Source organism: Lissotriton vulgaris, chromosome 5, assembly GCF_964263255.1.
Source record: "Lissotriton vulgaris chromosome 5, aLisVul1.2, whole genome shotgun sequence".
In the NCBI taxonomy this organism is placed as follows: Eukaryota; Metazoa; Chordata; class Amphibia; order Caudata; family Salamandridae; genus Lissotriton; species Lissotriton vulgaris.
Window position 1 is genome coordinate 73,162,950 of NC_141693.1, and position 22,838 is coordinate 73,185,787.

At 45.7% G+C, this 22,838-nt stretch overlaps 1 protein-coding gene across 1 annotated transcript in view; it reads left to right on the forward strand.

The window, feature by feature from the left end:
- The window catches only part of LOC147710220 (E3 ubiquitin-protein ligase TRIM39-like), a 179,270-nt gene that overhangs the window by 18,398 nt on the left and 138,034 nt on the right, over positions 1-22,838 (forward strand). The window contains exon 2 of the mRNA XM_086920900.1: positions 2,263-2,364. Within this exon, the coding sequence (XP_086777026.1) occupies positions 2,263-2,364 (102 nt within the window). The remainder of the gene's footprint in view (positions 1-2,262; positions 2,365-22,838) is intronic.

Genomic DNA, 22,838 nt, shown 5'->3' on the forward strand with positions numbered 1-22,838 from the left:
GAAAACTGGTAATGGCCCCCATAATGTCGCTCAGGGTAGGCTCGGAGCCGTCAGGCGAGCCCGTAGATGGAAGGCTTTTAGCAGAAGACCCCGTGGCAGGCGGTGTCTTCGGCTGGACATACCGCTCAATCCTATTCTGTTGTGTCTGTGCTTTTCCGCGGACGCCTTTGTTCGACGTCTTGTCGGGGTCCCCTCTGCCCGCCATGATGGTTCCGATGAGGACAAAGGGCTGCACCAGCCAAGCCCGAGCCCAGCGAGCCAGGGAGGAAATCCGAGCTAGACAGGCAGACCAGGCCGATGGAAGGGAGCACTGTAGACACTAGCACTCCGCCAGTAGGGACAGCAGGCAGTCACTACGCAGTCCAATCGGAGTGGCGGAGACCGGAGAGACAATGGCACAGCCCTGGCACGGAGTTCAACTCGACGTAGCTCAGCGTAGGAACCACCGATTCGGAGACGGAAGGCAGCTCCCGCCTCAGTAGACCACCAGCAATAAGAATCCACCGCGTGGATCAGGATTTCAGACCGGATATATGAGGAGGATCGAAAGGTCCGCGGAGCTCCGAGCTTACGCGGCCATCTTGGTTGCCCGCGAAGCTCCTCCTACGGGCCTCTTCTTGAAGAAATGTTATGATGGATGAAGGAAGGGCCTTGTCTTCATTGACAGTTGCCTAGTGAGAGTTGAGCATATTGGTAAGATCCATCTGCAGAACTGTATTGAAGGAGGTCAGTTTGGTGTTGAGGCAATGGGGGATGAGTGGAACTTGGCGGGTCATGCTGATCTGACTGGATGATTGTTTTGATAAAGATGAGTTTGGTGGGGTTGTATTCCTCGATTGAAGCAGGGACTGTGGGTTTTGGAAGAGGAATGGTTCAATGTTTGAAAGCCTTGAAGAGGGCTTTGCTTTTGTTTGTAGCCTCACTGATGGTGGTTTCATAATGAAAGGATTTATCTGCTATTTAGAAGGATCAGCAGTTAGTGTGAGTATTTTGGTGTTTGAACTTCTCCTGTTTTTGTATGGTACATTGGGGGCGGGCAATCTGTAGATCAGTTGAAGTATTCTATTTTGGAGATTGATAGAGGGAAGTGGCAGGAAAGGAGTTTGAAAGACTGGTATGGTAGAATTACTAAGAATTAGGATCAGAATGTCCTGTGTGTGACTGTAAGCCTCCCTAATCCTGCTTTGAGTTGTGATCTAATTTCAAGAATAGGATGCTCAGGGTGTATGTGAAAGAGGATGTGAACTAGGTTGAAGGGGGAACTAGGTTTGATCACTGCACAGTATGTACTGATGTATGTACTGATGTATGTACTAATGAGCATCAGTTAAGCAAATTCACAAATAAAGTACCCTTTTAGTCTGAGTCTCAAGATGTTTTCTGTTTATTATTGGTATAGGCAAAAAGAACAAGTGATGGATGGAATGCTGAACAATGCAAATGTTTATCCCAAGTCACAAGGATCTGGTTTTAATCCATTGTTCTTTTGCTCACCATGTCACCCCAGTTTGGACCCAGCCATATGCAAATCAGTCTTGCAGGATGCTTGTTTCCTGTCCAGTTAGGACCTGGCCTGGTAGTTTCAGCTGGACTGTTTCCCATGAGGCACAGGGTCAAGACTGATTTGAATATGGCTGGACCCAAACTAGGGTGGCGTGGGGAGCAAAAGAACAATAGATTTAACCCAGATCTGTGACTGGGGGTAAGTGGTCGAAAAGTTTCAGTACTCCGTCCATCATCTTGCTGTGTTTGCTATTATTCGTATATGGGCTGCATATATAGTTGTTGCATTTATAAAAACTTGTTAGATATTTTCTCTCGGTTCTGTGTGTGTTCTGGATTATTTGATAGGGTCACTAGAACAAAGTTTTTTATTTAATGTAGTGCAGACTCTAAATGTTTCCATGACTTTAGGCCTGAAGTGCTGCACAATGTGTTGATCGAGTAGCAGTCGAAGCCAGTGATAAATCGTGTTTACTTTGAGCAGGGATTTTAGTGCTAGGTCATTCCATCCATGAAGAGACCCCAAAAATGTGACACTGTTGTCTGTGTCCTTGTCTGTGATACTTGGGCCTGGTGCTCACAATCCTGATATGTGGGACTGGTACTTACAATCTGGATATGTGTGGCTGGTACATACAATATTCTGTATGAATGGTACGTACATTCTGTGCACATGGGGCAGATACTGTAGTGACTCTGTTATAAGTAAGTCCGTACTCTACTGATCTACACTTATTTCTTGCACTTTCATCTCTGCAGGTAAAACTTCAAGAGTGGCTGCGTCTTCTGAAGAAAGAGGAGGAATATATTCTGGAGTCTAAGGTCAAGGAGGAGGAAGAGGAACAATATAGAGCCATGAGGGTGAGTGGCTGCAGTGAGTGCTGTGTGTATGTGTCTGTATATGTCTGTGACCGAGTGTGGACACACAGAGGCTGACGTGTGACCCTACAGACTGGGTCATGGTCCCCACCAGATAAATATACTGACCAGGGTCACTACGCTTGGATATTGAGGCTGAAATGAGCCAAGCGCTCATCCTAAGCTAAACTAAAACAAGAATTACTCTTCTGATCTTAAGGTAGTACTTACATGGTGTCAGTTAGATCATATGTGCACAGGCGTGGCATTTTTTAGCTGTGAGTATTACCTGCATGTGTGTGCGCACATGTGCATGAATGTTCACTATTATGTGTCAAAGGATGTAGTCTTGTATGAATACTTTTGGAGTGATCTGTGAGAGTGTATGCATGTCTGCGCATCTCTGTTTGTGAGGGCATAGACGAGTGTTTGCCTGTGTGTGCATATATGGATTGATAGTCACAGGTTATGCAAATATACATGCGTATTTATGTGTGTGTTTTTGAGGGTTGAGTATGCTTTGATCTGGGTTTATTGGCTGTTGGTTTGTACTTGCTTATGTGGATGCTTGTCTGTGGGTTTGCATATCACAAGGTCTCATGGTATTCGTGAGTGTGCAAATCCATGTGTGCATCTGTTCCTGTGTGTGCCATGATCTAGAGTTATACATCAGTGAGATTATATATGCATCTGCATGTGAGTATGCGAATGCATGGGTGTGTCTCTGAGTGTGTTCCTTTGTGAGTCTGTGTATGCATGGACTGAAGATTTATATTTGTGAGTTTGGACAAGCATTTGAGCATACCTCTGTGGGTGTGTTAATGCGTGGAGCTGGAGTTATCTATCAATCCATCAGACTCAGAAAGCCTGGTGTAAGGCCCTTCCTAAACCAAGGTTTTTGCAATGTAATATGATATTGCATATACAGCGTCGAACCATTGAACGTTCAACAGAGTTCATCTAGGTAATAAACATTGTGATAATGAATTTTGAACCAAGAATAGTTCCTTAATCGTAAACCAAATGCCCTACAATCTTAACATGTTTCGGAACATGTACATTCTCTTCTTCTGGACATAACATTTTCTAATTCTGCAAATGACAGGTACTGTCAGCTTAATTTGAGACCGTGGTTTCCAATGCTCAGCACCTGCACTTAATTGTCATCACTGTCTCTAGTGACAGTCCACCACATGGTGGTGCTGTCTATCTGATTTTGAAATGAGCACAGTAAGAGTGTTTAATAAGTTAATATGTATTGAAGAAGAATAATATCCGCAGCCCTTGCCTTTATTATAGCTTTGGGGGCCTGGAATAGTCTGACCTGTCACACTTGTTGGAATGTGATGGTTAGTACTTGCGTTGGTAGTGTCATTCAATGAATCAATCAGTTGTTTTTTAGAGCACGACTACTCACCTGTAAGGGTCTCACGGCGCTGGGGGTGGGAGGGTGCAGGTTCCCATCCGTCAAGGAGGGGCTCCGTCAAAGAGCCAGGTCTTGAGGTCTCTTATGAAGATGGGGAAGTGATGATGTCTGCCTGAGGTAGAGCGGAAGGGCGTTCCAGGCCTTGGCCGCGAGGAAGGAGAAGGAGCAGCCTCCCTATCTGGTTTTCCTTGTGCATGGGACCAAGGGGTAGGAGAGTTGGGCTGATCGTAGGGGCCTTTGGGGTGCGTGGAATTTGAGTCTGCTGTTCAGGTATGCTGGTCTGGTGGCAGTGTTTTGACAGGTTGAGGACCAGTCTTGCGGCGACGTTCTGGACGTTCTGTAACTTGCGGGTGAGGTTTTTGTTTATACCGGCGTAGAGTGCGTTGCCGTAGTCGAGTCTGCTGGTGATCAGGGCGTGAGTGACGGCCTTTCTGTGTTCAAGAGGGATCCATTTGAAGGTCTTACGTAGGAGGCGGGGGTGTGGAAGCAGGAGGACGAGACTGAGTTGATTTTGCGGTCCATTTTGAGCTCGGAGTCCAGGATGATACCTAGGTTGGGTGCTTGGTCCGTGGGTGTGGGCAGGTTTTCGAGGGCGGGGGGCCACCATATGTCGTTCTAGGCGTTGGGGTTTGGGCCCATGATTAGTACTTCCGTCTCGTTGGTGTTGAGTTGTAGGTAGCTGTTTTTCATCCATTTGGAGACGGATTCCATGCCTTCTCGAAAGTTCTGTCTGATGGTGTTGGGTTCGTTGGATAGGGAGAGGATTGTCTGTGTATGACACAATGCTGAGTCCGTACGTTTTGACGATGGGGGCGAGCGGAGCCATGTAGACGTTGAAAAGCATCGGGCTGAGGGAGGACCCGTGCGGGACTCCGCAGGTGGTTGGCGTGGGGTCCACGAGGAAAGGGAGGGGGGGGGGGGGGAAAGTCTGACCCTCTGCGTTCTGCCAGAGAGGAAGGAGCCGATCCAGTCGAGGGCCTTGTCCTGGATCCCTGTGTCATGAAGTCTGTGTGTTATGGTGCGGTGGGAGACTGTGTCGAATGCCGCTGAGAGGTCGAGGAAGATTAGGGCTACTATTCCTCCTTTGTCCAGTAGGGTGCGAGGAGGGCGGTTTCCGTACTGTGTTTTTTCCTGAAGCCAGATTGGAAGGTGTTGAGAATATTGTGCTCTTCGATGAAGGTGGCGAGTGACTGTTGATGGCTTTCTCGATAACTTTCGCAGGGAACAGGAGCAGGGAAATGGGTCTGTAGTTTTTGAGGTCGGTGGGGTCCGCCGAGGGTTTCTTCAGGAGGGGGTTTTCCTCGGCATGTTTCCGGTCATCGGGGAATGAGGCGGTCGCCAGGGAGCGGTTGATGGTGTGGCGGAGCATGGGTGCGATGGTGTCGGCGGCTCTGTTGAAGATGTGAGGGCAGGGGTCCATGGGAGCCCCGGAGTGGATTGACTTCATCGTCTTCAGTGTGTCTTCGATGGTGAGGGCTGTCCAGCTGTCAATTGTTGGCTTCATGTTGTCAGGGTGGTTGGTGGGAGGTCCGTGTGTTGGTTGTCTATGTCCAAGTTGCCATAGATGCTCCTGATTTTGTGGTGAAAGAAAGTGCTGAGTTTGTGGCAGAAGTCTTGTGAAGGAGGGATGTCAGTTGACTTGCTGGTGGGTTGGGCAAACTCCTTGATGCTATTGAAGAGTTCTTTTCTGTTGTGTGCGTATGTGGAGATTCTGTCTTCAATCGCCTTTTTCCTTGTTTTTCTGATGAGTTGGTGGTGGGCGTTGGTAACGGCTCTGAAGTTGTCGTGAGTTTCTGTGGATTTGGTGTTCCTCCAGGCCTTTTCGAGGAGGGGGCAGGTGGGTCTGGAGTTTCGAAGTTCAGTAGTGAACCATCTGGCTTTCTTGGCGTGGGTGTTGTAGGAGAGTAGGGTCTGCTTCCTATGGTCACCCCTACTGATTTTCTGGTTTTTCGACTTTAGACTGGCTGTGGCCATGCTAATCAGGACCACAGCCTAGCTGTTCTCTCTCTAAAGTGATACCATGTACTTTAGGTACATACCAGATTGGGTATTGGGTCACCTTTGTGAGTCCCTGTATAGTGTACCATAGGTACCCAGGGCATAGGTGCATCCAAGGCCTACCAGGGGCTGCAGCATATATTATGCCACCACTGGCTGGCCTTCCAAAGTGACACCCCAGGTCTGTTCACACAGCCTGGGTAAGGTGATGTAATCACCCCTTACTTAGATATAGTATATAATATATCTATCTATCTATATACCTATAAGCCACTCCTATGGTAGGCCTCGACAATCCTGGAGGCAGAGTGCTTGGTTTTATGTGAGAGGGTGCCCTAGCATGAGCTGAGCCCCTCTACAGCTTTCAGAACCATCTCCTTATAGCTGTTCTATGATATAGCCATACCATATACTCTTAAGTGCATTATAATCCTTGTGTTTAATGCTAACTTTGGTTTGGCTTTATCAAAACATGTCGTGTAAGGTGTCAAACACTTTGGAATCCTACCCCCCCGCCAGTTCTGGCGGCGGGGGTAGAATTCCACCCTTCTAGAGGGAGAAGACATGTTGTTCCTTCAAAACCTGGTTAAAGTTAAACAGAGCCCCAGCATCACAAAATGGATGCTGCTGCCACAGACACAAGTCTGGCCTCCTGCTGCTGGACGAAACTCCGGCAGGGGAGTCCTGGACAATAGGTTTCCTGCCTTGGGAGGTGCTAGCACCTCGCCAGACAGGCTTTAGTTTATTGGGGCAGGGAGGGCTGCATTCAGCAATGCAATTCTAGACACTGCCTGGGGCACACAAGGTGCTCCATGCATAGCCCGGTTCAAACCAGTTGCTGGGGCACTCCAGCCCCGCTCTGGCGCAAAATTGGACAAAGGGAAAGGGGTGTAACCGGCCCCTTCTCAGGTCCACCCACAGGTGGGACCTTAAAGATAGTCCAACCCCTAAACTTGGTATAAGTATAGGAGCTGTGTACCTAGGACTTGAGATTACCCTGGACGAATCTTCACAAGACATATCCTGGACCTTCGACATTCCATTTCACCTGGAAGACGGAAGACATCTCCCTTGTGGTCAAAGAGTGACCTCCCTGTTCAAACAGGCACCAACAGCAACTTTGCCGGTCTGCATTTTCAAGGCTCCCGCCGGAACCCGAAGACTTTGCGACTCAAGAACTGGGCTTCCAGACTTCTCTGACCCCGACCCCCATCCACAGCAAAGCTGAGACACGTGGCGGTCACGAAAGACGTGGGATCGGACATCTTGGACATCCTGAATTTTGCTACCTGCTAGACTTCTGAGGCACCCTCGCTGTCGTGCATTGGGGTAAGAGAAGCCTCAGCCCCGAGCACCCTTTGCACCGAAGCACAGGCCCCCACACTATGCGAGTGTCCCATGGGCCCCGCTATTGTCTTTGTGCTCGACCCGTCTTCCCGGCTCCTTGCACGTTGGCTAGTGAGTCCCCCGAAGACTTTCTTTTGAAACCAACTTGCTTGCCTAGTTGCTCTGGCCTTGCTCCAGCTTCCCTGCAAAGGAGAAGCGCCATAGACCTTGCTGGTCTGCAACAGAGCCAATCTCGACATCCTGCGTGGGTTGCGTTTGCCAAGGCTTGTGGGTCCAATCCCGATACCGACACTGCAGTCAACTAGATCCTTCGTGGGACAGCTCGAATCCAGCGCCTGGTCATCGTTGATGCCTCCTGGACCTCGTGGCTGAAGAGACAAACTCACCTTCTTCACCCAAGATCGCCTGGTTCCTTCCTGGTCACTGGCTAGTGACCCAGACTCTGTCCCCTCTGCTTTCAGGTTCTTCAGATCTTCGATCCACCCTTGGATCCATCCGGACACTTTTCCTCTGGTCGCCTGCAGCTTTTCTTTGGAGATCTCCATAGAAAACGATGACGAAACCCGACACGAAAAGGCACCTATGCACCCGGCTTCCCTGGGTGAGGTAACGCGAGTACTCCGGTGCTCCCGTGGGTCTTGACTCTCGAAGTGTCCTAGTCTAAATGGGTTCCATCCTAGTCCATCTGGAAGTGTCCTTAAACAGTAACTTTGTAACTTCTTCGTTCTACATTATAAATCAATGGTAATCCGCGTCTGTGTTTAGACAATGCACGCGTCTCCCGTGGGCCTCCTACTTCCAAACCTTTGGTTGTTTAGTGTAGCCCCAGCGATTCCCTAGGCCCTAGGCCTACTTTTCAATTCAGTTGTGGTTCTTATACCACTATTTTAGTATATGGTTTGTGAGGCCCCTAGGGCATAACTGTATTTGTGCAACTTATCGTATGCTAATTGAGAATCTTGTAATGTACTTTTACCTCTGACCTCTTAAAGAGTGCAGAGGGGTTGTGTTTAAGATAAATACATATATATTTGATATATACCTTGTGTGGTGTCCTTTCATTTGGTATTCAAGGGATTATAATTGGTTAAAAAAAACAGCTTCACATGCTCTCTTAGCCTATTGACTGCTGGTCCATGCTACCTCTAGGATAGCTTTCTATAAGGTTGACTCTACAACCACCATCAATAAGGGTCGATTAGGCTGGTGCAAGGTGCCCACTTGAAGTAGTGGACATCATATGCCAGGCTAACTTTTCACAGGTGCTGTTGTTTTTCTTGATGTGGGCTATGGTGTTGGCGCTGTTGGAGATCCATCTGTGCAGGGCTCGGGCTGCTGGGTTGGGGGTCATCGTTTTCTGCGATGGTTGGGGTGGATTTGCTGAGTGCAGAGGTAAGCTGGTCGTCTGTGATTCTTATCCAGTTTCTATTCAGGAGTGGGTGCTGGTGTCTGTGGCTGATGGGTGTTCTGAAGGTGAAGTGGAGACTTTGATAGAGCTGGAAGGTGCTATGGGAGGTACAGGCGGCAGTGGCCTCCAGAGAAGGGCTCTGGCACCTACTTTGTAATAAATTAGGCACTGACCTCGGGCATTCTCTGTTCTGCTCCATCCCCATTGCAAGGTTTTCCTCCAACAGTCTCATTAATCGACCATAGTTTGACGTATCACATTTTATGTCTTCATTAGATCTCTCTTACAGGGATAGGCCATACCTGATTGGAATGTCCCAGGATTACTAGTGCACTTAACCCTCCCTCAGGTTGGAAGAAAGGGCAGGTCTGTAACGTGGAAGCCCCTTCAGCAGAGGTGCCCATTTATCACCACTCAAACACGGCCATTGGTCGTGATATTTAAGTGTTCAACTGGGGCATCAATAGTGATAAAGGTAACAAGGTGACCATTGCCTTCAAAATGTTATGGTATCGGAGAAACTCTCTCACAATTATTTTGAAGTGTTTTTCATTAGCGGTTGTTACGTCAATTGTCGCTATACCTCCTGATAGTATGCTCATCTAAGTGCACGTTCATTGCAGTACAACACTGTGCACCAGATCACAGCTCTGCAAACCAGACCACGAACAGGGGTTGGAGGGGCACCGGTCAGAGAGGGCTAATGATCATGTTGGTTGAGGTTGTTTGCCTCCGTGCCCTGAGGTCTGTACTACTGTGTCTCGGAAGCCGGCCAATGACCTCCCTTTCTGCACTTGACTCCCAGGATAGTGAGGTCGAGCAGTCAAAGGCTTCTGACGGAGCTAGTGGGAGGTGCAATCACTCAGAGCTCAACAGTCAATCAACAGACACAATAATGTTATATCTAGCTCAGTTCTCATGTTTACTAAGAAAGAAAGTCTTTTAAGCTCGCAACAAAATGAAATGCCACACATTTCTATAAAGGTAGAATTGTATGGTTGCTATGTACGATCTAAGACACGGGGGAACCAGATAACGGTCCTACCAAGCTGCTCAGCCAGAGCACTCTATAAGTCCAACGAGTTGAGCTCTACACGATATTTCAAACTTTTAGTCATAATTTTCACCATTTACATATTCATTCTACAAACTTGACTTTTGTTTTAATCATTTTCTCCATATCAAATGCTGAGCGTTGATATTCACAAAAGGCACAGGAACACAAGTAGTTTCAACATATCATGATTTTATTACTCAACCCAATGCATTTCGGGAAAAACGATTCCCTTCGTCAGGGGCATCTAAAAAATACAAACACATAAATTTGACCAATCTGATCAACATAAATAATGACCTTCTTACTTTAAACCACTGAAATCCAACTATCACCCTTAAAGGTCACATTTTCAGTAATCCACACTCCCCGTTAAGCAAGATTGTTCCCAACACGTTTACAACGATAGTTTATACCAATCCCTTCCCCATTACCCTCATGTACCCATCAATACCACTGTTACTTCCATGCCCAAATCTTTAACAAAATTACGTTTAGCTCCAGATAAATTCAGCACCTTTCATTAATAACCTGATGCCACTTATACTTAGTCACAAAAATAACCTTTAAGATTATTAACACTTACCATGACATGCAGTTGACTACATTAAAACAACATTTTCAAAGATACCATTTCGCAAGGTTCAGAACTGTTTAAAACTTCTTGTTTCATTTCCCTGCGTGCCGAGGCGCGCTTGTTCTGAAAGAATACTGGCTAGCTCCCTCGTGAAAACAACCTTTTCATACATTCTCCTCCCTCATTAACTGCTGCCAGGTGAATACCAGAATCTTCCCCTTTCTGAGCCAAAGCTAAACTGTGGGCTGGCATCTTGCTTTTAACCTCTACTCTACTATTAATAGTCATTATTACAACTACATTTCCCATGATGCAATGTGCCTCATCTCTCTAAACATGCAATACTAAATCAAGCCCCAAACCCTTAATCACATGTTCAAATCAACGTAATATGTCAAAGAAACTACAGACTGTCAGCGTGTGCCTTTCATTGATACGCATGTTGCGACAGATTCTTCCACTACTCCCTAAAGACTTGCGCTCCCTTGTAATGAGGAATGTTGTGCTGAGTAGGCTGGACTACTGCAACTCCCTGTATTTAGGAGCACCGCAATACATTGTTCAGGGGCTGCAGAGAGTCCAGTCTATGGCAGCAAAGATGGTACTAAATAGGCAACGTGGGTCCTCCACAACGCTGGCCTTGAGAGACCTTCACTGACTGCCTATTAAAGAAAGGATTCATTTTAAATCACTTTGCATTGCCCACAGAGCAGCACACGACTTGGGTCCTGTCCCATTGCAAGAGAAGTTTACCTGGTACAACCCTAAGAGGCAGCTCCAGTCCTCCAGCACAAATTTATTGATGATTACCAGATTTAGACGCTCTAGGATGAGGGGGAGGGCTTTCAGTGTTGCAGCTGACCATCTGTGGAATGAGCTGCCCCAGAACATCAGACAAGCCAACTCTTTGGCTGAGTTCAGAAAGAGCCTGAAATATTCCCCTTTATCTTCTAGGTTGATGTTTAGGTTGGCTTTGTAGGTCTGAGCGCCAGGATACCCGTAGGGTGGTAGCTGCGCTATATAAGAACCCAATTCAATTCAATTAAATTAAATTCAATTCAGTATATGTAAGCGTACTACTCTAAACTAATGGAAGACTCCAATATATGATAAAAGTATTTATTTTCAGCGGTGAAGTCCAATTATTTCTCCTTCTATGTATTTAAAAAAAAAATCGAATATCCTTAGTCATCCATCATGATTGGAACCAAGTCCTGTGCTGCTCGTTATATATATATATATATATATATATATATATATATATATATATATATATATATATATATATATATATATATATATAATGGCGACTGGTGGGCTGTTATTCTTTACGAATAAAGAGCACTGAAAACGAGAGCACGGAGTCTGTGGCTTTACTCTATTTCTGTCTTCAGCGTGAGCTGTGTTAATTTCGGACTATCGAAAATATATATATATATATATATATATATATATATATATATATATATATATCAGGAACACTCCAAACTTCACCATACAAGAAGGCACTGACTCCGTGAAATTTTGAATTCCAAATAAGTTTTATTCACTTATTGGCTGCTTGACGCGTTTCGACGGTAAGCTCCCGCCTTGTTCACTGACTTCACCCAACGCTTTGGAGATTTCTTCTTTGTTTTCTTTTGTGTCTAATTCTTTTATGATTTCTTCAATGCGGGTAATGAGTTTCTCTCTGTCACTAGCCGCGTATTTTGTCAGTATTTTTAGCATGTTCATGGATGCCTGGTCGCGGTTGTCTGTCCAATCTTGGAGCATGGCAGGGTCTGGATTTTTGTAAGTGGGAGCTACTAGTATTCTTAACCCTCTGGGAACTCGGCCAACTTCAATGTATCTACTCAGGGATTTAACCTCCCACCATTTTGCCACCTCTTTTTTTCCTCAGTTTCTCCAATTCTGCCAGTAGGTTTTTAGTATCATCCTTTTTCTCTCCTTTATCTTTTGGAACTGGCACGTTGTTTGTGTTATCTTCGCCTGTGTCAATGTCTTGGAAGATATCCAAAGCCGCCTCTTCCCGTTCCCTTTCCCGTTCCACAGCCATTGTGAGTTAAGTGATTTGATAAAAAGTCGTTTGGAAAATTTCACTGCCCGTATGATGCTCTTTCGCACCTGGGCTACCTCTCCCTTGAACCACTCTTGCAACTTTACCGCTGGACTTGTTCTTCCACACACGTATCAGCCTTACCTGGCAATCCCCGATTGCCCTCCGGTGATCGTAGATTCCAGTCGGACTGTCCGCGGCGTTTTCACAGATCCACTCGGTTGCTTCCTGCTCGCAGTGACCGTTCCGGGGGGCCCTGCGTGTCTCTCTTTGAGAAAGTTCACCATAGGAAATTCGTCCTTTTCTGCCACAGCGCATCCAGATCAAGGAGGGTCAGTGTTGGATCTCCAGGACGGGAGATCCTATAAATCAGGAACACTCCAAACGTCACCATACAAGAAGGCACTGACTCCGTGAAATTTTGAATTCCAAATAAGTTTTATTCACTTATTGGCTGCTTGACGCGTTTCGGCGGTAAGCTCCCGCCTTGTTCACTGACTTCACCCAACGCTTTGGAGATTTCTTCTTTGTTTTCTTTTGTGTCTAATTCTTTTATGATTTCTTCAATGCGGGTAATGAGTTTCTCTCTGTCACTAGCCGCGTATTTTGTCAGTATTTTTAGCATGTTCATGGATGCCTGGTCGCGGTTGTCTGTCCAATCTTGGAGCATGGCAGGGTCTGGATTTTTGTAAGTGGGAGCTACTAGTATTCTTAACCCTCTGGGAACTCGGCCAACTTCAATGTATCTACTCAGGGATTTAACCTCCCACCATTTTGCCACCTCTTTTTTTCCTCAGTTTCTCCAATTCTGCCAGTAGGTTTTTAGTATCATCCTTTTTCTCTCCTTTATCTTTTGGAACTGGCACGTTGTTTGTGTTATCTTCGCCTGTGTCAATGTCTTGGAAGATATCCAAAGCCGCCTCTTCCCGTTCCCTTTCCCGTTCCACAGCCATTGTGAGTTAAGTGATTTGATAAAAAGTCGTTTGGAAAATTTCACTGCCCGTATGATGCTCTTTCGCACCTGGGCTACCTCTCCCTTGAACCACTCTTGCAACTTTACCGCTGGACTTGTTCTTCCACACACGTATCAGCCTTACCTGGCAATCCCCGATTGCCCTCCGGTGATCGTAGATTCCAGTCGGACTGTCCGCGGCGTTTTCACAGATCCACTCGGTTGCTTCCTGCTCGCAGTGACCGTTCCGGGGGGCCCTGCGTGTCTCTCTTTGAGAAAGTTCACCATAGGAAATTCGTCCTTTTCTGCCACAGCGCATCCAGATCAAGGAGGGTCAGTGTTGGATCTCCAGGACGGGAGATCCTATAAATCAGGAACACTCCAAACGTCACCATACAAGAAGGCACTGACTCCGTGTAATTTTGAATTCCAATATATATATATATATATATATATATATATATATATATATATATATATATATATATATATATATATATATATATATATATATATATATATATTAGAACAGTTTTTCTCCAAGGGAAAAAAGTTGGTCACACCTTGTAAAACTCCTTAAAGGGCTGCTTTATTAATGGAAGAACAAGCGACTTAAAGGCTGAGTCCTGACATGTTTCGTTCCTCCTGGAACTTTCTCAAAGGGTAAGCCTCGCTCTCTGACCTGTTTCACGCAACTCCACAGTTCGATGTTGCAGCATCCATTTCGTTTGCCTCCAGTGGCCTTTATTCAGGAATCACTTCCGTTTCGAAATGCGTTGTGGTACTTGTGGTTGCGCATCAGTTCTAGACCTTTTAAATGTGCAGTCCGGTGTTGTGTGTGTATATATATATATATGCAAAGCAAAACGGCGTCCCAAGCGCGCACTCAGGCACAGCAATAACCACACCAACAAATCGGGTCTGCCAACAAGTAGGGTTTATTCACGCCATAAGCCCTACGTGACGCGTTTCGCACTCCGTGAACAAGCACTCACGGAGTGCGAAACGCGTCACGTAGGGCTTATGGCGTGAATAAACCCTACTTGTTGGCAGACCCGATTTGTTGGTGTGGTTATTGCTGTGCCTGAGTGCGCGCTTGGGACGCCGTTTTGCTTTGCATATTAACTACCGGATACCTCACCGGCAGCGCGCCACCCCCACGAGACGACGGATGCCCCATTGAGGTAATCTTTGGACTCATATATATATATATATATATATATATATATATATATATATATATATATATATATATATATATATATATATAACCAAAGCTCCTCCTCAGCACGCTCTGCGCTCGCCGACACCGCTTCCACGCCAGCAAGAATGAGGAACGGACCAACGAAGTCAGCAAGATATAAATTTATTTCAACAGAACCAGCGACGCGTTTCGAGCCAAAGAGCCCTTGTTCACGCTATATATATACTAGCAGCCCGCCCCGGCGTTGCCTGGGGGCAGAAGGGGGCTGCATTTTGAGCATTTGTTTAGTCCCGGCCGGGCCCCCCGCCAGCCCACCCGCCCCGACATTGCCTATACCGCTGCCCGCCCGCCTGCCTCCCGCCTCTGCCTTACCTCAGCCGCGCTCCGGACTTAGCCCCCACTCCCGGGCGCCCGCCCGCCTGGACCGCCTCCCGCCTCCCGCCTCGCCTTACCTGAGCCGCCGCTCCACTTCTCGCCGCTCGTCCCCGCCTGCCGTCATCACGCAGGTGTAGGTCGCGGTCAGCGCTACGTCGCGGCCGACGCTTGTTTTAGGGGACTACTTTGATTTTAAACTTTAATTTTTTAATTTACGTTTATTTTTTATTTTATGCAGCCTATGTCCATCTACACACCCTGAGGATTACAACAATGTATTGGGTGTGTGGATTGGCGCTGTGGTTCCCGAGTTTACCTTGCCAAAAGGTTTCTGTTCTCTCTTTATAATAATAGTATAGATATATAAAAAATGCAGATATGCCGATTAACAGGTTTATATGTAAGCCTATGTCACTAATTCATTATAGCAACCTGCCATGATTTTGACACTTGTCTTCCCACTAGTAGTTTGTGCCAGGGGAAGTTATCCAGGGAATAGGGAAGCCATGCGTGCTGCACCTGTTTCTTGTCTCCTTTCCAGCTGGCCCCGAGCTTGTAACAATGAATTTTAAGATGCTGTTGAGTCCGGACAGTTCCATGCATTGCATCTCTTTAAATACTTGACAAAGACCAGTGCCCCAAGTGTTGATATTTGTGCCAACTCACCAGGTCATTAGCTGAAGGAAAAATTTTTTTTAAATGGTATGCTTAGGCTTTCCTGTTTTCAGTTTCTATTTTTGGGAAATTCTGGTGGTGTTTTCTCAGTGTTTTCCAGTGATTTCAATACCTCAAAAAACAGTGCTTTTCAGTGGTTACTCGTTTTCGCGCCATAAAAAAACAATTGAAACTGTGTTTTACCGGTGTTTATGGAACGCTTTGCTTTTATTATTGCTTTTCCCATTTTTCTTCAGAATTGTATACTGTTCTACACTTCAGAAGCTTAATACAGTCATGAAATACTTTCCATTGTCCTTTGATTCTGCAGCTCAGATTTAACAAGCATTTGCAATGCAATAGGTTTCACATTTATGTGAGTTTATGCTATTAGCATTGTAAATGACAAGGCTTTATATTAATGTTTTAAAAATGAAAACAAAAATAAAAGGCATTGTTATTTGCAATGTCAATAGCTCAAACTCGCGTAAATGCCAGACCATTGCAAATGCTTGTTTTAAATGAAATCGTGAATTGGTCACTCAGCAAGTTGGAAGTACAGTCTGTGTTCCAGGGTCACTACCCCTCTTCTGCTCAGAGAGTGTTGCACTCCACGAAGGACATGGTCACCTGACTAGTGCAGTGTCTGCTTTTTAAGCATGTTTCTGGTAGCCTACCAACTCTGATTAAGGACTTGGTCAACATCAGTTTCATAGTTTGAGTTTGCAGTTCAATGAAGACGGGGAATCGCGCACATTTAAAAAACAAGCATTGGCATAGCCAATATGTCTCACCTTGAGGAGCACTAGGTTATGAGCGGATTCAGCAATTGGGTTGCTACAGGTGAAAGTTTCTTGGGAAAGGGGCTCTTTTCCATGTATTGAATAAGAAACATGGCAGACTCAAATGAAATCCTTCTCAGTAGATAGCCAATGTAATCTATGAGTGAAAACAGACACATGATCCTGTCTTCTCAAACCAAGTATTAACTAGACAACTGAATTCTGTACTACCTGAATTTTGGAGAGCCCAGCATTTGAAATGCCAAGCTGGAGACTATTACGATAATCCACGCTTGACAGAATCAGGGCTTGTACAGCTAATTTCTGACTCTAGAATGGATATTTTCCCCCGTAGTTTAGAATGGAAGAAGTCAGTTGATATGAGTATTGTGTCTTATTTTCCTTTTTATTGTGCAACACTGCATCCTTAGCGGTTGGAATGTTATAGCCCTTCAGTCTCTGGTTATACTGATTGATGGCTCAAGTAGTCAGTGGACCACATTATGGACCACATCAATTGAAGTAATCTACAGAGGGAACTTAGCAAGCGCATTATTATTAATATTATTACAATAGGTGCAACTGTAACGAGCCCACAAAGGCTCTCTGAACCACAAGTAAAGTAAAAAGCTGACGTGTAATGGTTGGAATAGTGCTATTTGCTATCAACACCCTTTAGGACACTTCATTAGTCAAAAATTAAATGCGAGTTTCCCCTGAATGTGCTTTCACACCTAGCTAAAAAATAAAATCATAATAAAAACGTTGACACATCGAGTATGTTGCGCTGCTGGCATTTCAGTGACAGCAATCGGATATCTTCATGTGTGGCACGAAATATCCCCAGCAAGCGTTTCCTAAGCAGGGAAAATGTAGAATCCAGGACTGCCACAGGTATTGTGCTGCACGCTGCTAGCCACGATGTGTGATTCAGACAAACCGTTTTACAGTGAACCCCTTACAAAGGCAATTACGACGAGGCAAGCATCTTACATGACCGACCTTTCCTGTCCAGCATTATTAATTTAAGCTGCAAACGTGCACTACATCATCGTCTCAGCGGGAGATGGCACCAGGGGCATATTAGCTGTTTTTATGTGCACTAATATGTAAAACTGGCAAAAATAAGAATGCTGATTCCCATCACTTGCTCCTGTCTCCCTCTCCAAGAATTAAGGACAAAGCATTAAGCTTTGATGTCTGAGGTAATACTTGGAGAAGGAGAATAAAGTGGTGCTTGAATGAAGACTAGCATCAACATTGTATCGTTGGTAGTTTTACTAAGTGTTCACACAACAACAGAGTTGGAACACATAATTCTCGGTTTTACTGAAGTTATTTTTTCTTACCTTGGCTATGGTGTGGGGAAATGCTTTCTGCTGATTTCTGGAACGGCAGAATACAAAAGGTGCCCTGCACAAGCAAAAGAGGAAGCGACGAGTATGTGCGCAAAACAAGCAAGCATTAACAGAAGTTTTGTTTGTTAAAACAGATAATGCCTTTAAGCTAACTTGTGTTCCCTGTCTCTTCCATAACCTGGTCTGTCCTGTTAGTTCAGGAATCCACTTCAGGCAGGAATCTAGGTAGTAACGTCCTGCCCGTCGCAGGGGCTTGGAACACCCAGCACTGCCAAGTACCACACTTCAGGCATTACACTAACGCATTTTAATGTGATGATCCGGATCACCGCATTAAAATGTATTAGTCACGCATTTTTAGCGCCTTGACCACCTTCGGGATTAAGCCCGGGTAAAGCAGGTAGTGACTGTAGTCACACTGCAATACAGCAGCTCTGCCTAAAAGTTCTAAATGAATCAGGGTTCCCGATTTGCAGGGCGGCTCTGGGACAGGAGCATGCGTGTCTGAATTGAGCAGGGCACCGAAGTCGGCTCCGAAAGCTGCTCTTCCTGCTGCCTTTAAATTGCTCTGTTTCAGTCAGCACCACTGTCTCGCAAGGGTGCTTCTAGCCTCCCCCTGCCTGACACTATACGTTCCGACGACCCACGCCGCACTGCACAGCCACCCTGTGGCACTGTCAGTCACTGCTGTGCTAATCTGTGTGTTATGCGCAGATTGTGCTGCAAGGTCCGTCAATGTGGCTCGTACAGGGGCGACGCAATTATTCATGGGGTTAGATGTGGGCCTTCCTTGGTGAGGTCACAGGACTGCTAGTGCTGCTACTGGATGTGGCATTAAATAAAGCGGGGTTGATAACAGCCCATCTGATTGTTTATTCTGCCCGTGAGGCGAGAGAGCTTGGCACCGACCAGGGACTCCGAGGCCTTCTCAGCTTCCACTCACTCTAGGACTAGGTGAATAGTTGATGGGAACCAGTACAGTCAGGCTGGAGACAGAAAAAATACTCTGAGATCCCATACACTGGGGGTCGAGGAGCGTCAGCACATAGGAGGTGCAGTAACGTGAGTCAGAGTCTGACAGTGAAAGCTATGCCCCCAAACATTGGCAACAATACGAAATGCTGCAGACAGGCCTTCTGCACATAAAACGGATGCCTGAATTTACATCTTGAGGTAAGCTGCTCCTGCTTACGGCCACCTGAAAATATGCGTTTTGTTTTTGGACCACATGAATGCACATTTTAAGAAGGGTAGTGTTTTTTATCACCTTAAAAACGTTTTCAATAAAATATAAATATCAAGTTGTGCATGCTCGTTGTTTGCACATAGAAGTACCGATCTTCTTCCACCTCAAGCTCACAGCTGCACTCAACTGCTGCCACGTAAAAATTGTGTACGGTTAAGCAATGAAACAAACCCGTTTGGTGCAGTTGGGTCCTACAGTACCTTTCCATTTCTGGTGCTTTAATGCAGTTTTAAGATCTTAGAATTTCTTGTTGAGCAAATGGGTGTAATTTCTGATACACAAGTTCTCCTTCTCTACATTGCTTGATTTTGCTCGCTGGAAAGTGTCATTCATAGTCATTGAATGTCACTCATAAAAACACCAAGATTAAAAAAATTCCACACATAAGGAATCTGCAACCTTGGCAGCTATGACCACCCTAGCATTCTATGTCAACTGTCTCCATGCGGAAGCTTCCAATCTGAGAGCAGCAGGGGAGCCCTCGTTTTGGGTTATCTTTATTGAAGTGAAAGCCGGTTCGTAGGAGCTGGAAACAATAGAAATAAGGGGTGAGTATTTTCCTTCGCACCCAGCAGTGGGCCGTTTACACGCCTGCAAAAGAGATGATCTTGATCTTTTGCAGGCGTGTAAACGGCCCACTGCTTCTCTAACAGGCTAGTTGTAACTTCCGTATAGAGACACACAGTGCCGTCAGCCACTCATTCCAGTTTGTTGCTGCAGGTTCACGTTGCCACTTCCTCGCATGAAAGAAGAGAGGCACATTATTCAATTACGTGCTGGCATCGGGTTTCTAGATGCAGGAATCGGAGGTGGGAGACTAGCCATCAAATCAGTAGTCTCCCGCCTGAATCGGGAGGGTTGGCTTGTACTTCAGAAGCATTCTTTAGATCCGATTTAAAAGCGTATAAGACCACACTTGAGCACTCTTGAAAGCATAGACTAAACTGTGCATGTGTAGTCGGTGCAGAGAGGGCCACACACGTCAGGGTTCAACGCCATCAAGGAAGGCAGGGGAGGGCTGTGCTAGGCGAGAACTAACAATCCAGAAACGAGCCCACCACCTCTTTCTCCGGTGCCCGTCCCCCACCACTACTTTATTGACAAAGCCTTGTTAAGTAAATGGTCTTTTGAAAGACCTGTGAAGTACTCCAGTGCGCCCGGCCTCAGTAAGACAGCACACCACAACAGCTCCTCCCCCCCCCCCCCCCCCCCCCACGTGAGCGAGGCAGGGGGCCTGGTGTTACTCTGACCCTTGGGCCATTCACACCTCGACTGCCCATTTGCAGAAGCAGCGTTTTCCGCTGACACCTCCGTGCCAGACATCTCAGGCAGGCAATGGTTTGTATTGCTTTGGCACCATCAAGTGGTCAAGTGGCGCAACAACAATGAAAATCAGTGAGACTCGGTTTAAACCGGGTCAGCTGATTTTTATTCAGTAGGGTATTTTCGTGCACATTCGGTTTTAACCGAATTCCGGACAGCCTAGGTATGCTCTTCACATAGTCTTCTCCTGCCATCAAGTGCATAGCATGCTCGTGCAAAGTGTTTTTTTTTAACCATGCATAGTTTAATAAAGTTCCTAATTTTCACAATTCGAAACGCTTGCAGAATTTCCCGGTTTAAGTTTGCCTTTCCTATGCAACACTTTTGGGAATTATGTCATAGGTTTCGCTGCACTGAGAGATGATTGCTACTCTAATCGTTTTATCAGAGCGAAAATCTATGTAGACCTTTCCTCTGTTGGTTTATCCTTTGCAGAGTGCTTCTAAACACAATGGCAAACGCATGCTGATTGTCTTTCCACAGGGTACATTTTTCAACAGTCGTGCAAAAGTAAAATGTACATATACGTGTGGAGGAGAGCGTAAAATATCATGCATTCTTGAAATTTTGGAATTTGCAACAGGATTTTATAAATGATGCAAAAAGTCTAGAAACTTCCCCCTTCCTCCGCCCCCCCTCCCCCCCGGTGCAGATATTATTAAGAAACTGAAAACGTATCAGGTTCCAAGATCCAAGATTAACTTTGATATGTTGAGGGCTGTAATCGTTACTGGTTCACCAGAGGCGATTCAAGGAAAGTAATAAAAATGCTTTGCCTTTTCCTCAAAATGTAGTCAGCTTTAACGAGACCTGTAACAAGGTGAGTGGGAGGCAAACGGGCCATTATTCCACAAGCTTCACAGTTTTTGAGGGCCCTTCGTTTGATCCCCAGTATTTATTTAGAGATATTTTAGTAGATAAATTTCCCATTTTATTAAAGACGAGGCAGCTAACATGACTAATGCCACTAGATGGAGCCAGCTGTCGGATCTGCCGTATTTCCTTTTTCTTTCAGGACATTTTTTTAAACTTTGAAACATGGCCTCTTTCTGTCAAGGTCCTCGTTTCAGTCTGTTGCTCATGGCCCCTGGCCCTACAAAAACTTTTGACTTGCTTAAACTTGATGCATTATTTGACGCTCCACTGCTGGATAATTCCAGTGATACTGATCATAATCAAAGGTGCTGGTGCAGCAGGGCATGCAGAAGGATATATTAATTTAATTGGTATACATTATTCACACTCCACGTTGGGTAAAATAATGTAGCATGCTTAGTAAATTAGTCTCTGAAACTACACTTTCACAACCTAAATTCCATGACGCTTTCTCCCATGTCATCTCTTCTGGTCTCTTAACATTCCGTAACGTTAACTGATTTCTTATCTCAGCTTGAGAAATGCATTTTCAATTCAGGCCAGAGCCTCAGAGAGCAGAAGTCTCATAGTTCCCTATATATATAGACTCACTCGCACCCCCCACCCGCCCAGACTCACTCGCGCCCCCCTCCTGCTCAGATTCACTCGCTCCCCCCTCCCGCCCAGACATTTTCATTTACTGCTGCCGCCTTACCTGTGCCGCCTCCTCACTCCCTGCACAGCCGCTCGTAACTGCACCGCCCTCCTCCTTGTCGTCATCACGCACGTCGCGTCGTGCCCAGCGCTAGGTCCCGGCCGGCGCTACTTTCAAGTGACTACTTTGTTTACAAACGTAATTTTTTTAATTTACTTTTTTTTTTATTTATATAGCCTATGTCCATCTACACACCCTGACATTTTCATAGATGTATTGGGTGTGTAGATTGGCGCTGTGGTTCCCGAGTTTACCTGGCCAAAAGGTGCAAGTTCTCTCTTTATAATAGTAGTATAGAAATACACACACACATTGTCAACTTGTTTTATCCTTTTTATCATAATTATTCGAGCCATATTTCTTTCTTCTTTCAGACATGGGTGCAATCTCTCAATTTTGAAACGAACAGTTCATGCAAGAATTCTATGGGGTGAGAGATGCACACCTTCATAATGCCATTTCATCCGTATTTACTTGATTCATCACTATATCGGCATGCTAACTTGTTCGCGCTTCGTCCCTTTGCGCTGCAAATTATACTAAGACACGGGAGAACCGGACAATGGTCCCACCAAGCTGCACAGCCAGAGCACTGTATAAATCCAATGAGTTGAGCTCTACGCGATATTTCAAACTTTTATCCTCTGGTGACCTCTACCTTCCCTAGGAGTTCTAATGTCTATGGTCCCCGGTGTATCATGGGGCCAAGGCTTTATTCAAGCATAAACTCTGTTCGCTCTGGACTGCCCCACTGGCTGCTCCATAGATCAGTTCAATGGCTTTTGGCTGAAAGAGTTCACACAGTCAAACTATATCGCTTGGACTGCAGATTTCTGTTCCTTGGTATTCCTACTTAGTTTGATGGCATGGCCGGTGTACCTGTTGCTGTAGCAGCCGCTACTGTTGTGCAGAGTTGTAGGCATAACCTCATTGAGTCGAGGTCTGCTGGCGATAATCAGTTATGCAGACCTGTGCAACAGTCAACCTTGACCCCTATGACCTCCTAGGTCAGTTGCACATGGATGCTCAGTCATAGCAGTTGCAACCTCGGGTCAGGTTTTGCACAGATGGTCGTCATTGTCAGTTGTCACTTTACAGGCCGGATCAGTGATCGTTACCTGGTATAAACTTGTAGTTGTGGCTTGCA